The 17,962-nt window shown below is 42.6% G+C and overlaps 1 protein-coding gene across 2 annotated transcripts in view; it reads right to left on the bottom strand.

The window, feature by feature from the left end:
- Window positions 1-17,962, bottom strand: part of LOC145347919 (flavin-containing monooxygenase 5-like) — a 49,070-nt gene that overhangs the window by 17,669 nt on the left and 13,439 nt on the right. For both annotated transcript variants that reach the window (XM_080195893.1, XM_080195895.1), the window contains exons 2-4: window positions 9,339-9,476; window positions 6,326-6,514; window positions 2,274-2,439 (exon numbers count right to left, since the gene is read on the bottom strand). In XM_080195893.1, the coding sequence (XP_080052019.1) occupies window positions 2,274-2,439; window positions 6,326-6,514; window positions 9,339-9,470 (487 nt within the window). In that variant the 5' untranslated portion in view covers window positions 9,471-9,476. The remainder of the gene's footprint in view (window positions 1-2,273; window positions 2,440-6,325; window positions 6,515-9,338; window positions 9,477-17,962) is intronic.

Here is a 17,962-nt window from a genome sequence, read left to right as displayed (position 1 = left end):
CTGAGTAGCTGCCCTTCTCCCTTACTTTATGTTTTCTGCCTCGTCACCAGTTAACTACCCACTCTAAAATTATTTTGTGTCAATGCTCTCTGGACTTATTTCTTTAGTCTTTTATGTGGCACATTATCAAAGGTCCAGTCATTATCACATTGCTGTTTGTGGGAGTTCGCAATGAGCAAATTACCTGCTACATTTCCTTCATTATAACATTGACCACTGAAGTAGGAAAAGGGTTAATGCATTTTGTACCTTGAAGGAGGGAAAGGGTTAATGAATTTTGTACCTAGAAACATAACCCTTTATCATGGCTGATCTTCCCAGGCTTATATTGCTCCTGGTGTTAATGTAAATTACTTGTTCATGTCTTTCATTCTTTAACTGTCATGAAATTAAATTATCTGATGTGAATATATGTGGTCAGGTGTGAATGTTATTTTGCAGACATTGTAAGCCTTGTCTGTTTATGTTAATCACACAAGTAACTTCAAGGACAGAGATGCCTAACCAGTTGCAGGTGTGGTAATTGATTAAGGAAGATAAAAGGTTTTGCCTGGAATTGGAAATTTATGTCATACTTGTTACTACGACTCATGATGTATAAATACCCGCTTGTATTTGTGTTCCATGAGAAGTCTGGCAGTCCATTCTTAGAACCAGTTTCTCCCAAAGCTCTGGAATAAAAGCCAGAGCTTTGAAATAAAAACCACCGTATTTTGACTCACTAACAGTCTCAGAGGTATTATTTTACCTACAACAATTTGGTGCCAAAACCCGGGATCTGTTTGCGTGCTTAGGTTGAATGGCCACAATCTGGGTACTGGAATAGATCACCAAACTTAAAAGGGTGAGTCAAACTACAGCAGGGAATTATCTGTGCTGAGAGTCTGTGCTAAGAGTCTGTGAGAGACTATAAAAGTGTGAAAGAGGTCTGAACTGAACATATACGGACAAGGAGGCATTTGTCTTAAAACACCCAGCCTTAGACAGATTGTTAAGAAGGGAAATCCCCCATGCGATGGTCAGGAATTTGAAGTGGGTGTAAAAGTGGGTGAGAAAGATGGCTGAAGTATGATGTTCAGACATGAGTGGAAAAGAGACTGTCTGAAGTGATCACCAGAGTTGAAGGAAAAGCTGGCTTAAGCTTAAGCTTAACTTAAAGCTTATGGGGAGAGGGCGGGAAAGTGGAACTGAGCCACGACAGATCAGCCATGATCTTATTGAATGGCGGGGCAGGCTCGAAGGGCTGGATGGCCTACTCCTGCTCCTATTTCTTATGTTCTTATGTTCTTAATAGTACAGGCTTAATAATGTAAGATTACTAGTGTAAGTGGTGGTATGGAGGGCACTAATCATCCCTGACAGGTATTACCAAACTCTGATAAGAGCAGCCTAGGAGTCAGAGAGCAAGAAAGGAGATTAGAAGACTCCAGATGGTGAGTATAAACTTACCTGTGTTATGGCAGGATCACAAGGGGGGACCCCCGGGATTCCTGATAGACGAGTATATGACTGAGAGGGACAAATTCATTAAACAGGTAAGAAAAGGGACTCATCTCACCCGTTAGACCAACGACGGAAATGGTTGGAAAAAGAAAAAAAAGACGACTAAGAAAATTGGAGTCCTCCTAGTTCACCAATTGGCTGGATCAATTGAACAAGTCTCAGTCTTGGGTAAGAAATGGGCTGACGACAAAGCAAAAATCAAAATGTTGGAATCATTCAATAGAGAATTAGAAAAGAGAAACCAAATTTTAGAGGACCCCAGCTGGGGATCCTTGCCTCCCTACAGGTTGGCCATAAAACTAAAACCTATGGCACCTGTAGGAGACTTTGACACTGATGAGGAAGAGGTCTATGATCTCGCTCCCATAACTCGGGGTGGGACATTATAGAATCCTACTGCCAGATACAAACCCTTTACCTCAGGAGAAAGACAACAAGTTTTGGCTTGAAATACAAATTTCAGCTAAACATAATAAGCGCTAGCCATTCACTGGTTCATTCCTCAGGGAAATGCCTTAACCAGAGTCAGGCTGCCTGGTTCAAATTTAAACAAGCTTGGTGATTAACTGTCAGTCACAATCTACTGATGCATTCTCTATGGCAATGCCTCTGCCAGTCAGAATCCACTTGCAATCCCGTCAGCACTTTCTTTTATACAGTATAAAGCTGTTGTTTACCTTGACATTGGTCTCTATGTGATTCTCCTCATGCATGCAAGACAAAAGCTATGACTAAATGTCTTTTTTCAACAATATTCATTACTTACTCACCAGGAAAAGAATCCAGAGGAAAATGGGGATTGGCATGGTGACCAATAGAAACCAGAATAGCATCAAAAATGGCTGATTCAGAGTTGCCGTCATGATCTTTTGTCACAACATCCCACTGTCCCGTGGCGGAGAAATCTGCCCGCTTTGTTATGCTGCACACATTGGTCTACAGAAATGGAATGGAGGGGCAATAATTTAGGAACATTATTGCTAAATTCACCCTGTAATTTCCTATAGGATTCTCTGGGATCAGAACAAGATACAGATCAACAGGAAACTTGGACATGGCTTGAATTAAGTAAGGTCATGCTATTATTTTTCTAGACTTTATTCTTTTAGTCTCCTGTACTTTATGGTTAGCCCAAGGGATGTCTGGTTCCCTGAATAAATGACTCACGTAGGCTGCCCAGCTGCCAATGTTTGATCCACACAGACTAGCTTTTGAGTTGAATGATGACTTGTCAACAAAGTGAAGGAGACCATCATTAACTTCAGGAAGCACAAAGAAAGTGCCCCTGTTTACATCAATGGGGACAAAGTAGAAAGGGTCAAGAGCTTCAAGTTTTTAGGTGTCCAGATCACCAACAACCTGTCCTAGACTCCCCAAGCCGAATCTATAGTTAAGAAAGCCCACCAACACTTCTACTTTCTCAGAGACTAAGGAAACTTGGCATGTCAGCTATGACTCTCACTAACTTTTACAGATGCATGATAGAAAGCATTCTTTCTGGTTGTATCACAGCTTGGTATGGTGCCTACTCTGCCCAAGACTGCAAGGAACTATAAAAGGTCATGGAATGTAGCCCAATCCATCACATAAACCAGCCTCCCATCCATTGATTCTGTCAATACTTCCCACTGTGTTGGCAAAGGAGCCAGCATAATTAAGGACCCTACACACCCCAGATATTCTCTCTTCCACCTTCTTCCTTTGAGAAAAAGATATAAAGTCTGAGGTCATGTACCAACCAACTTAAGAACAGTTTCTCCCCTGCTGCTGTCAGACTTTTGAATGGACTTACCTTGCATTAAGTTGATCTTTCTCTGCACCCTAGCAATGACTGTAACACTACATTCTGCACTCTCTCCTTTTCTTCTCTATGAACGGTATGCTTTGTCTGTATAGCACGCAAGAAACAATACTTTTCACTGTATGTTAATACGTGACAATAATAAATCAAATCAAATCAAATCTTCTTAAGGTATATACTAGATAGCCAAAATCATTCCATTTTAAAACAGAGTCCATTTGCTCCCCCAATTTTTTTTCCAAGTATTGTGATGGCGAGACCTTGGCTTACTAAAACAATGAATGTTTTCAATGCATCTACACCAACAACAAAGTGAACATTATGGCAAAATACTGTTCCAGCCCAACCTGACCTATCTTTTGGATTGTTTGAGGAGGTACCATCCACCTGGTTTGTCCCAGAAACTGATAACAGTCTCTTTAATAAATTAATTAATGCGCTGTTGGTGTCACCAGCTAGGGGGGCACTCATTGTCCATCCCTAAATGCCCTTGAGAAGACAGTGAGAGGGCAGTGTGGGCTGCTCATCGACTCCCTGATTTCCCAGCTTAAAATAAGCAACCCAGGAATGAAGCATTCACAAACCTCTGGAAATTCCCATAAATCACGGCAAGAAATGCTTCACAGCAAAAGGGGAAAATCCCATCATCTGCAGATACCTTGCTAACTTTATTCCTATTTTCATAGTACCCATTGCAATTCTGCAAAGAGTCTACCCTTCACTTAGTAGTGAAGGCAGAACAAGTAACAATCAACATCATCACAATGGGTCCCAGCTAAACCAAAAAGAAGTAGGGCAAGAAAGGAATGTTTTACACAGAGACCAGATTAGAGTTAAAAGATCTCGATCTGAAACATTAACTTGGTTTCTTTCTGCACAGATGCAGCCAGACTGGCTGAGCACTTCCTGTACTTTGTTTTTATTTCAGATTTTCAACATTTGTAATAGAATAATAGAATCCCTACAGTGCAGAAGGAGGCCATTTGGCCTATCGAGTTTCCACTGACCACAATCCCACCCAAGCCCTATTCCCAAAACCCATGCACTTACCCTAGCTAGTCTCCCTGTCACTCACTGGAAATCTGATGCTCGTTGTCATTCTGAGCAGTTGAGGCCCATTAAGAAAGGTGACCAAAATTTAGATCAGAGGTAGGATTTAAGGAATGTCTGAAATGAGGAAAGGGTGATGGAGAGGTGTAGGGAGGGAATCCTAGGGCTTAGGGCCTAGGCAACTGGAGGCACAGCCACCAATAGGGCAACATAGAAAATTGCCATGCTCAAGAGGCCAGGATCAAATGAGCATGGATATCTCAGAGGTCGGCAGGAGGTAACAGAAATAAAGTAAAAAGTAGAAGTAAAATTTATTTATTAATCACAGTAAGACTTCCAATAACACTGCAATTAAGTTACTGTTAAATTCCCCTAGTGGACACACTCTGGCACCTGTTTGGGTCAATGCAACTAATCAGCAATGCAAACGAATTGTCTTTCAAACAATGAGAGGAAATTAGAGCATCTAAAGGAAACCCACGCAGACACAGGGAGAAAGTGCAACCTCCGCACAGACAGTGACCCAAGCTGGGAATTGAACCCAGGTCCCTGGCACTGTAAGGCAGCAGTGCTAACACTGTGCCATTATAGGGATGGCAAGACAAAGGACAGATTTGAAAACAGATCTGAGAATTATAAAATCAAGTCAAAAACCAGCAGCCAATATAAGACAGTGAGCAAGTGAACAGAATTTGGTGCAAATTAATGCTAGGATTTTCCAGCCCCGTCTCGGTGGTCCATTGACTTTCAGTGGGACCAGACAATGCCGGCAGCGGGTGGGGCTGGAAAGCCCCACCATAGGACACAGGTAGCGTGGGTTTGGATGACTCAAGTTGAAGATGGATACAATGTGGGAGACCAGCTAGGAGTACTTTGGAATAATCAAGTTGAGAGGTAACAAAGGCATGAAAGAAGGTTTCAACATCAAATGAGATGTGATATGCACAAAGTTGGATGATGTTATGGAAATGGAAATAGATGGTCTCACTAATAACATAACTATGGCTTGAAGTTTCGGGGTCAAATCTGATGACAAAGTTGTGAACAGTCCAGTTTAGTCTCAGACTATTGCTAGGGTAGCTACAGAGTGAAGTTTAGAGCAAGAATTGAAATCAATGGGGTTGATGTTCCGAATCTTGAATCGGAAGAAATTTCTGCTTATTCCATGCTGGACGGCAGATAAGCAGTCCAATAATTAGCAACAGCGGAGGAGTCTAGAGAGGTAGTGGTAGGTGAGAAATAGGACAGCACTGTGGTTAGATCCTTCACAACATCAGACATAATGGTGTTAGGGCAAGAAGAGAAAACATTCCAAGTTACGATTCAATAGATAAGAATGGAATCAGGTAAATGCCATCCCACCTAGCTGGATGACTGTGAAAAGCTGTTGGAGGAGGATGATGTCGTCAGCCGTGTCAAAGGCTGCAAACAGGACAAGGAGACTGCAACTGAGACCACCTAGAGCTAAACAAGCGTGTATGGATGCAACGGTGTACTGCTCTCAAAGTGAGCAATTTCACCAGTGTACCCAAGGCAAGCTACCACCGTAGAAACTAGAAGTAGGAGTAGGCCATTCGACCCTTTGAGCCTGCTCCGCCATTCATTTTCATCATGGAATTCAATATCCTGTTCCCCTTCTCCTCCCCATATCTTTTGATCACTTTAGCCCCAAGGGCTATACCTAATTTCTTCTTGAAATCAGACAATGTTTTGGCCTCAACTACATTCGGTGGTAGTGAATTCCGCACACTAACCACCCTCTGGGTGAAGAAATTTCTCGTCACCTCAGTTCTAAAAGGTTTACCCGTTGCCCTCAAACTATGACCCCTAGTTCTGGACTCCCCTGCCATTGGGAACATTCTTTCTGAATCTACCTTGTCTAACCCTGTTAAAATTTTATATGTTTCTATGAGATCCCCTCTCACTCTTCTAAACTCCAAAGGACACGCTACAATTTAGTGTAAGTCTTACCTTGAACCGTATATACTTCAGCAGATTGAAGTGCTTCGCATAAAGGCGGAAGTACTCCAGAATCTTAGAGTTATGCATGTAGTTTGGATAATCATCGGGAGCTGGAAAGTCACTGTAGCACATCATCTCCTTGGAAGTGTTGATGATTAATGATTTATAGATGCTGGCTCTGCCATCTGTCACATTTTCCTGAACAAAATAATTTTTAAAAATAATTTGTAAGAGATTTTTGCTGCATTTTTGCCAAAGGGTGAACGTTAAATATTCTAAAATGCCCCTCAATTTAAATTTTTGAGAACTTGAATCTGTGATCCTTTGTGTTATTTGCAAAGTAATGTTATCTCCCTCCCAACAGTTTACCATCTTATACACATCGATAAAGTCTCATCTTAAATAGAATCATAGAATTTATAGGTTTCCTCCGAGCGCTCCAGTTTCTTCCCACCGTCTGAAAGACATGCTGCTTAGGTGCATTGGCCGTGACAAATTCTCCCTCAGTGTACCCAAACAATCTTTATAGTGTGCAAGAAACAACACTTTTTGCATGTGACAATAATAAATCAAATCATTAAATCAGATCATATCAAATCAAATCAGGTGCCGGAGTGTGGTGACTAAGGGATTTTCACAGTAACTTCATTGCAGTGTTAATGTAAGCCTATTTATGGCTAATAAATGAATAAAATAGAAAGAGGCCATTTGGCCCATTGAGCCTGCACTGACAATCCCATCCAGGTCCCATCCCCATAACTCCACATACTTACAGTCCTCATCCCCTGACACTAAGGGGCAATTTATCATGGCCAATCAACCTAACCCACGTCTCTTTGGAGTGAGAGGGGAAACTGGAGCACCTGAAGGAAACCACACAGACGCAGGGAGAATGTGCAAACTCCACCCAAGGCCGGAATTAAACCTGAGTCCCTGGCGCTGTGAGCCAGCAGAGCCAATCACTGTGCCACCTTTGCTTTCAATTTTGATTTCTTCAGAGTTACCTCCTAACTTAAACACCAACCATCAGCCTTTTAGCTCCTCTGTCTGCCTCCAACGCTCAAATGTGCTTGTCACTGAGTGACCAGAATATTCTAAGTAGACTAGAGTTTAAATCACAAGTTCTCCTCTGATGCATTACCTTTATAGTTAAGAGTTAAGTTAGGCTGACTGACCACTCTAAATTGCCCCTCAGGATCAGAGGCATTAGTGAGGTAAATGTGTGAGGGTTGTGGGGATGGGGCCTGGGTAGGATTGTTGTCAGTACAGACTTGATGGGCCAAATGACCTTCTTCTGCAATATAAGGATTCTTTGATTCTATTCCATGATTAATTCCGTTGATCTTATTGTTTGTTGCTGAGTAGTAGCTGGACATGTTGAGCATGTTTGCAAAAGTAAATACTGAGGTATGATCTTGTAGCAAGTCTTTGGGATTGTGAAGAGATTTAATAGGGTAGACATAGAGAGGATGTTCCAACTGGTGGACCATAGAACAAGACATCCACAGGTAAGCTTTTAGTGGAGGCAGTGGTGGAGTGTGATTGTCACTGGACTAGTAATCCAGAGACCCAGGACAAGACCTGGGTTCAAATCCCACCGTGACAGATGGTGCAATTTAAATTCAATTTTTAAAAAAATCTGGAATTAAAAGTCTAACGATGGCCATGAAACTATTGTCGATTGTTATAAAAACCGATCTTCAGGAAAGGAAATCTGCCACCATTACCTGGACTGCCCTGTGTGTGACTCCAGACCCACAGCAATGTGGCTGACTCTCAAACGTCCTCTGAAATGGATGACAGGGATGGGCAATAAATGCTCGTCCAGCCACTGCTGCCCACATCCCCAAAGCAAATTTAAGAAATCCAACAAGGAATTCTGGAAAAACCTTTTTACCCAGAGCGGGATTAGAATGTGGGACTCACTACCACAAGGAACAGCTGATGTGAATAGTATAGTTGCATAAACGTGAAGCTGGATAAATATGGGAGAGCGGGAGAGAGAGAGAGAGCGAGCAATATAAGGAAGGGAACGCTGATAGCGTTGGATGAAAAGAGGTGGGACGAGGCTCATGTGCTGAATAAAGAATAGAATACACCAGTTGGTCCAAATGTTTTTCTGTGAAGCAGTGACACAAATTTTGTACAGAGCTCTTGAGCTGTCTTATAACCAACAGTCAATATATATTGTTATATAATTTAAAAATATAAAAAGCAACTTATCATTTATATACCTAACTTTTTTTGCTTTTAGGAGTTTGTCTCTTGGCGTATGAGATGGCGGGGTTGGTATTTATGGAACGGTTAACTTGTACTCAGTAAATTATCTCTGTTTATGGCTTATAATACATTAGTGGCCTGTGATCAAACGGAGAAGATGTCTAATGCAGTCTCTGGATCCGTGATGGGAGCGCTCTGTTTACACAAGTTTAGGGTGCATGATTTGTACAGAGGAAGTATTGAGCAATATTTAAAGTAAAGTCGCTGTAGTTCCTGATGACTATAGATTAGTGGATACTTAATCTGAGGATCATTACACCTCAGGCAAGGGGCAAGGTTAAGAAGGTGGGCCTTTGTGAATAACTTCAGCCGGTATGGGAATTGAACCTGGCATTGTTCTGCATCACGAACCAGCTGTCTCACTAACTGGGCTAACTGACTCCCTGCCCACACCCTGCTTGGCACCCAACTGGAGTTATACTGCATGCAGTGTCAAGGCCAAAAGACGGAAGAAATCCCCTTTCGCGAACATCAGATGTGGATCATTGGCGGATACAGGAACTATATCCTTGCACAGTCTTTGAACAGTGTAACAGAATCCTCGGATCTTACTGCCTCTTAGATAAATGTAGCACCACGATGGGGCCAATCTGGGGGAGGTACAACTACATCCATTTTATAAATAAAGTTTTATTATTTTTTGGGGTCAGACCCACCATGAACTTGTGAGCAGAAAGGGATGGGGTGACAACACTGTGACCTCCAATCAAACCAAATGAAACACTCAAACACCAGCGCATACCTGAAAATTCCAAAGCCCTCCAATGTCATTGCTCCTCTCAAAGCAGACAGGCTCCAAGTCTTCATCCAAACAGCACTTTATACAAGTTAGGCCGCTGGCACCAGCCCCGATGATAGCAACTCGCTTTGTCATTTTCACCTAACAAAGCAAACCAAGAAGTAAGTCAATGTAATTTCACAAGGTGAAAACAGTTTTGAGACACCAACATCCATCATGCTCTTCAAATGAAACAATGCTTTTTCATGAAAATCATGGGCCAACCACATTATTGTATAGCAAGGCTGTTGGAGATTAACAACTATGGTGCAAGCGGTCACACCAGCTCATGGAAGGAGCAGGTACCACTGGACTGGATATGGTTGATTTTTTTCCCTCTTCCGAATGTTAATTACAGCCGAGTAATGAAACCGTAATGACCGTGTATCTTTCTCATATATGAGATCGCAGCAAAAAGCATTTAACAGTATCATGGCATTTATCACGGTGTCTCTTAGCAAGATCAGCTGGTCAAATTTCTGCTTTGGGTGAAACCGGTGATTCCAGTGCAACTGAAAGGCATGTATGGAGTGGACGTGGGGAAGATGTTTCTATTAGGTAGGAGAGACTAGATCGGAGGACACAGCTTTAGAGTAAAGAGACGACCCTTTATAATCGAGATGAGGAGGAACCTTTTCTGTCAGAGGATGGTGAATCTATGGAATTCATTGCCGCAGAAGACTGTGGAGGCCAGGTCATCGAGTGTATTTAAGACAGAAATAGGGGGGTTCCTGATTGGTAAAGGTTACGGGGAAAAGGTAGGAGAATGGGGTTGAGAAACTTATCAGCCATGACTGAATGGTGGAACAAGCTCGATGGGCCGAATGATCTAATTCTGCTCCTATGTCTTATGGTCTAATTTGTGTCCAAAATTTGGAAGTTGATTATTCCCTGGGTTTTCATTCAAACCCATCTGCACATGACCAAATGTAAACGTGGCCACGAACCAGTGCATTCATGCCGAATTTCAGGGTTTAATCTTTAAAAAAATAGTATTAAAGATTCCTTAAACTATTTAAAAAAATAGAAACACAATTTGGAACAACTGAAAATAGATTTATCACAAAAAAGTTAGCTTTTAACAGGGTTAGTGCAACATCTGTGATCAATTTTAAATTACTGGAAATTGCTTCTTTTAATGTACTATCTTGGTAGTTAGTAAATATGCTGTGTAACCTCAACTGTAACCATTTAAGTAGCTGTTTTTTTCTCTGACAAATGTGGCGCTACCTCAAGCATCCAGTTACACTGTTGCAGTTGAGGTTTCCTACATAATGTCAAGGTTAATGCGCTTTCTTGGTTTACCCTTAAGCAAGGGATTAGATTTCAAACCAAGCATCACATTTATTTAAGATTAGGGGCAAGAAGCCTTTTGAAATCCAAGTAAGGCGCCTTTTTAAGCAGGTGCATGCAGCTGGCATTTCGTACAATTCACTTGCCAAAGTCCACAGTGATATTTTGGAAACCTATTCAAACAGTATTTCGACACAACAGCAGCAAGTGACTTTTCTGGTCCGCTATTGCCTTGACTTGGGTGGGTGAGAGAAGATTTGAGTCAATTCAGAATAAAGATTACCTATTTACATTCTGAAAACAAAATAAAATGATTCTTTTAGTTAGATTGGGCAGCACGGTGGCACAGTGGTTAGCACTGCTGCCTCAGAGTGCCAGGGACATGGGTTCAATTCCGGATTTGAGTGACTGTGAGGCATTTGCACATTCTCCCCGTGTCTGCGTGGGTTTCCTCCAAGTGCTCTGGCTTCCTCCCACAGTCCAAAGATCTGCAGGTTAGGTGGATTGGCCATGCTCAGTTGCCCCTTAGTGTCAGGGGGACTAGCAGGTTAATGTGTGGGGTTATGGGGAGAGAGCCTGGGTGGGATTTCTGTCGGCTAAGTGGCCTCCTTCTGCACTGTCGGGATTCTATGATTACAGTCAATTCCTTAGCAATTCTCAAAAAGGGGTTTGAAGCCTTTGAAACAACTACCTATTAGAACTTTGCATCCAAAGGCTTCAGCTTACCTTGTGGAGACTTGAATGTCCGCAAACAGGAACAATCAGTGGAAATACCCAATGATGATTATGTTGAAATGGGGCTCTGTAGCTCCGCAGAGGTTCCATTGAATGACTAACACCAGAATACAGTGGGCTTTGGTTAGTGAGATGGACGCTTTGGGCAATAATGTCCATAAAACAGCCCTTAAAAGCCTTCATATTCAATGAGACTATGGCCTGAATGTTTCCCCCGTCACTTGCACGCTTAGCTTTGGAGCACAATTTCATGATAGCTGGCTGACCAACAGCCAGGAAGCACGAAACGCAGGCTGTGAAAGGCTGACCGCTGCCAGGGAACGAGGGGACCGAGAAAATGAAGGGTGCGGAAGGCAGCCTCTGCAAAACTGTCTCAAAAGGCTGCTGACCTGTGAAAAGTAAATGTCAATAGAAAAACGATATCACAGCTGCCTCGGCAGCACAGTCATACACAACCCTCAGTCCCCAGATACATTTATTAATTTTATTTGAGCCCAGACCTTTCATCCCATCCTGGATCGATGTTGCAGCTTAAATGTAAAGATCGCCTTGCCAATTAGCCCACTCACTAACCGTAAAGGCAGGCGGGCAACATAACATTTCAATCAGTTGGTGTTTAATTTGCTTTTCTTTTGATTGTTGGCGGGTGTGCTTTTGACTCTCATGTGTGCCTGACAACTGAAATACCACATGTGCAATGATGTAGAAATGCATGTCCAACGTTTTCTCATGCAATTTCCAGTCACACATGTGCCTGAACTTTGTATGTAGAATTCTGGCCCGTATATCAGTATTATTGTGATATAATTGTGTGGTGGTTTAGGTTTTGGTAATGGAATAATTAACAGTGCTTTACTGTGATACCTGCTTGCCAAGGTGGCAGCTAGTGAACCATAGAATCCCTACAGTGTAGAAGGAGGCCATCCGGCCCATCGGGTCTGCACCAACTTTCCGAAAGAGCATCGCATCCAGGCCCTCCCTCTGCCCTATCCCCATAACCCTGCGCATTTACTATGGCCAATTCATCTAACCTTCACATTGTGGGTGTGGGAGGAAACCAGAGCACAAGGAGGAAACCCATGCAGACACTGGGAGAACATGCAAACTTCACACAGTCACCCTAGGTCAGAATTGAACCCAGGTCCCTGTCGTTGTGAGGCAGCAGCCCTAACCACTGTGCCATTGTACCCTTTAACTAAAGTTGACTTTTGCTACAATTGCAGATACCAGCATTCTCAATTAGGTTATGCTTGTGTGCACTAACTACTGGCTCAATAGATACTTCAATTATGTTGGCTTCCACCATTCCCAACTGAGTTAGGTCTGTTTAAACTAATGACCCACATCAAGTATGCCTTAATTGTACAACATGGAATGTGAAGTTTTTTTTAAGGAAAATTGCAATGGAGTTTGTGATAATAAGACGACATAGATTCTCATCTTTCAAGGAGACATAGTGGCAAAGTGGTTAGCAATGCTGCCTCACAGCACCAGGGACCTGGGTTCAATTCTGGCCTCAGGTGACTGTATATGGAGTTTGCACATTCTCCCTGTGTTTGCATGGGTTTCCTCCAGGTCCTCCAGTTTCGTCCCACAATCCAAAGATGTGTGGGTTAGGTTGATTGGCCATGCTAAATTGCCCTTTAGTGTCACAAGATGTGTAGGTTAGGGGGATTAGCAGGGTAAATACGTGGGGTTATGGGGATTGTTGTCGTTGCAGGCTCGATGGGCCAAATGGTCTCCTTCTACACTGTAAAGATTCTATGACTCTACAATATCTGAATCAAAAATGCAGCAATAACTACAGGGATATGTCAAGTGCGATTAAATCATTAATGGAATAACTGAGGCCAAGTATAAACATAGACAATACTAACCAGCAAGACCCAGAAAGAAGCTTCTAAGCTATCGTATTTTGTCTAATCATACTGGACAAATATTGTTTCTGTACTTTGATTTTGCTGTTCTGTTATTGAAACAACTAATGAGGATTTGATATCATGAGTTTTATTAACTGGCATCCAAAACAAGAAGATTCTAATCCTTAAAAATCAATATGACCAGACTGTCGCTTGTTTGTTGTGGCAAAAACAAATTATATTGCAAATGGATGACAAGAAAAAGATCAATATTGGACCACAGGCCACCATCACTTACAAATATACAACCATAAGAACACCCATCTTCTTTCCTCTCTTCAGCTATCACTTTTATCTGCCGTTACTACGTTTTGAACAAAAATGTATCTAACCTGCCCTGTACTGAAAAGCAGTTGAGGGTTTTCAAGTAAGTCATCTTGTCATTAAGGCATGAAGCAAGTCACTCAGTGCACACTTTACTTCTATTCATTTCCAATTTCACCATCTGCTGTCCGCTTCAAGGTGAAGGACGAGTAAACAAAAGAACTTGGTTGATATTAAGGAACAAAAGGTTGAGATGATCCTATTACATGATGGTCCTATTTCATACTAGTACAATGGGGAAAGTGGAGATGGACTGAAGTTTGAGTGAGAACAAGTGAGCAGGCAGCGAAGAGACATGTCAAAGACCCTGTCTGGGGCAGCAGTGCACAATGTCACAAATCTAGATACCAATGGATCAAACTGTTACCTCTAGACTTGATCATTCCGACCCACCTCTGGCCAGTCCACCCCCTGTAAACATGAATCCAACCTCAACTCTGCTGCCCTTGTGTTTACTCACATCAAATCCTCTTGTCCTACTACATAGGCTTCCAATTAAACCGCACCTTGATTTTTAAATTATACTCTATGTTCAAATCCCCCCACAATCTCACTTTTCTCTATCTCTATTTGCCTCCAGTCCTGCTATTCTCTGAGATATTGGAGTTTATTTAATTCTGACCCTCTCCAACCTCCCCAGTTCTCATTGCTCCACCATTGGCTGGCTGTGTTTAAGATGCCTACATGCCAAGCTCTGGAATTTCCTCATAAACCTTTCAGCCTCATTTTTTCTCTGATGATAAGCTCCATAAAACCGACTCTTTGATCAAGCTTTTGATCATTTGCCCTAATATCTCCTTGTGTGGCTGGGTGTCAAACTTTGCTTACTACTGACCTTGTGCAGTGCCTTGAGATACCTTACATGGTGGCACAGCGGTTAGCACTGCTGACTCACAGCGCCAGAGACTCGGGCCTCGGGTCATTCATTGTGTGGAGTTTGCACATTCTCATCATGTCTGCATGGCTTTCCCCTGGGTGGTCTGGTTTCCTCCCACAGTAGAAAGATATGCGGGTTAGGTGGATTGGCTATGCTAAATTGCCCCTTGGTGTGAGGGGGATTAGCTAAGGTAAATACATGGGGTTGTAGGTATAGGACCTGGGTGGGATTGTGGTCGATGCAGACTCAATGGGCCAAATGGCCTCCTTCTGCACTGTTGGGATTCTATGTTCTAAGATGCTCTTATGAATTGAAATTACTGCTGCATCACTAATGACTAGTGAAGGTGCTATCCAAGGATGCATTTGTTTAATGGATAGTGTTTTCTATAAAAAGCACAATGCAGGGATGCTATTATCTGTGCCTTTAAGCATCAGTTCACTGCAGTTCATGTAGCATATAGTGAACATTACGAGGGATCAGGGTGATCATTGTTGCCTGTCTCAAGTAAAACACAGAGGTCTGCAACATTGCCATCCATGTCAGCATGATGTGATGTGATTCTCTCACTGAGAGATGAACGAAAACAAGACAAACAGCCATGAAACTGTACTATATTCAGCAGTGGCACCAAAGCACCATGTGTTTCTTCCCACAAGACACATACTGGGCAATATTTCAGAACTCCTGTAATAATACATTTCCAATAACACCAGCTGTGTTAGACAAATACCATTAGCTGCACTGTTCATGTAAATTTGCAGCTGAGTCACAGATCATACAGTGTGACAGGAACCCTTGGACATCACAGTTTATATTCCATCAGACCGTGTCTCCGTAAGCTCCAATGCAAACTGACTGCACGGTAAATCTGCCTTAGATCTGCAACCCCCTCCCCATGTAATGCAATCAAAAGTAAAATGATTACAGGAGAGCGAAAACAAAGATTAGAGAGAGGAGAGGAAAGGGAGAGTGACCACAAGAACTGGGTTACTTTCGATTCAATTGTAGAGAAATGAATGGAGTAGGAGGTACGACAGGCCATTTAGCTTGACATCAAACGCTCTCCACAGCAGAGCTCTGTACCTCACGAGTGCCATCCCCTCCTCCCTTTCTCCCAGTCACCAAACGCTCTCTACAGCAGAGCTCTGTACTCCAGAGTGCTATCCCTCTCTGGTCACCACTGTCCCACAGCAGAGCTCTATCCATGCTGATCACCACACTCCCTCCACAGCAGAAGTGATTTCCCTGACTGCAAAATTGTTTTCCTTTTCAAGTGCTTCTTCCATTCCTGAACATGAAGACTAGCTCATCTCCCACGAGTGACTTCAAACTATGCACTCTGTACAGTATTAACATTGTGTGGAAATAAAATCCAGGCTTCCTCTCGATCCTCCTAAAGCAGTTGTGCCCGATAATGACTCACACACATCAATTGTCACGTGTAATATTGACCCTGAAATGCTTTTTCCCAAAAACATGATGCTTCAAATCCACCTCCTACAAAACTGTCCTGAACTCATTCCCAGTGTGGGATCCCCAGTGTGACCAAAGGTCATGTAAATTGTATCTTCTGAGTTCTATAGAGTGATGTACTGGGCTATGGGTTCAAGATGTAATGATACATGAGGATACACAGCGATAAGGCCACAGTTGGAATACTGTTTGGTGTTTTGGCTGCAGCATCAGAGAAGCCATAGACAGTATAAAATCACCAAGATGTTGCTAAGACTGGGAAACAACAGTTTATGAGAAAAGTCTCGAGACAATTGGATGATTTCCCCTGATGGAGGAGATTTAATAAAGGCTTTTCAAATTACAAAAGTATTTTGACAGAGTGAATATTGAGACAAGGGGACATTTTCCCATTTTGCCGAGCCAATCTAGGTGAAAAATCAGTATCGCACCAGCACAAAACAGTGAGCAATCATTCCGGCCCCTTTCTAATGGCACGAACCGAATCATACCCAGAAAGAGCACGGCGTTGATAGCACATTTAAAGTAGCCAGGCAGTGCCAGTTGGGCACCCCAGCAGTATGTCAGGACCAGTGCCAAGGGGGTGGGGATATGTTGGAGGGACACGATGCCCACGACTCATGTAGGGAAGAGAGTTACTGATGTCTGTGCATTCTGAGAACCTTGCCCAATAGTGCCTGTAAAGCCAGGCTCACCAGCGTGTTTAGGCCCCCCTTCCCTGTACCAGCGCAAAATCCCAACACTCGAAAAAAGTGACTGAGTGTGGGCTGATTGCAGTGCAGTACGTGCCTGAGAGACCGGCGTGGATCACTCCAGTATTCTGGCCATTACGACTCATTATTTCTGCTGGTTGGTGAATCTGTAATGAGTAGTTTATTTAAAATAGTCACTATGAGAGTAATATTGCTGGAACATGAAATGCTTTGCTGCCTGTGGAGTTGAAATGGACATCATTCACTTTTCAAAATGATAAACTGGATAAATATGAGGAAGTGTGCAAGGTACATCGCTATGGGGAAGAGAACAGGGCCGTGGGAATAGCTCTGCATTGTTTCAGTAAGGAGCTAGCACAGACCCAGTGAACTGAATATCCTTCTTCCGTGCTGTAAACTTTTGAGTGGTATAACTACTACTTCAGATAGATCATGCAAACCTGAGTTAGATCAGCCTTATGTAAGACCTAATGCAAATCGTAAGATCTGAAACAATCTTTATCTATGCATTTAGAAATAGATGTGTAACCTAGGCCCATATCACTTCCAATGCTTTTGAGCACATTTATGTTCACTTTACCCACTGATCGTAAAACACCACAACCACCTGGGAACTGCTTTCGCTACAGAATGCAAACTGCTCCAACCTGTCTCCAATGTGAGCCCACATCCAAATTAGTATTTCATACATAATGCAGTTACACTGGAGCATACCACCAGTTTCCTCACTGGTTTCTAGGGCATTTTGAGTGATTTATTGGTTAAAGGTGTCCAGTGGCCAAACTGTGAGCCATAATGCACAATTGTATTGGACAAGTGGCGAGGAAAGGGTTTCACACAAGCACTACAGTTAGAGGTGGATATATTTCAAACGAGAAATCATTGGAACTTCTCAATGGAAGGTGAAACAAACATGTTGACTTTTGGCAATATAGAGATATGGAATGCTTTGTTATTGAGTTGTTTGCTGCTTCAGTTATGAGAGGTTTTGAGGGAAGGAATTTAATTTGACTATTGTCACATGTAGTAGTATATTGGAGGTTGCACCTACAGAGGCTGAAAGACGCCCTCGTAAGAGCAGGATATGGCATTCAACTCATCGATCGACAGTTTTGACGCGCCACAGTGAAAAACCACACAGATGTCCACAGAAGACAAACATGACACATGGCAACAGAGTACCCTTCGTAATCCAGTACTCTCCTGGATCGGAGAAGCTATGGCATCTTCTCCATGTCACTGATGAAAGTG

The sequence above is a fragment of the Carcharhinus amblyrhynchos genome, chromosome 9 (assembly GCF_965287045.1).
Source record: "Carcharhinus amblyrhynchos chromosome 9, sCarAmb.v2.hapA, whole genome shotgun sequence".
NCBI classification, from domain to species: Eukaryota; Metazoa; Chordata; class Chondrichthyes; order Carcharhiniformes; family Carcharhinidae; genus Carcharhinus; species Carcharhinus amblyrhynchos.
The sequence above is the reverse complement of the archived record's forward strand: the minus strand, read 5'-3'. Positions and strand labels throughout refer to the sequence as shown.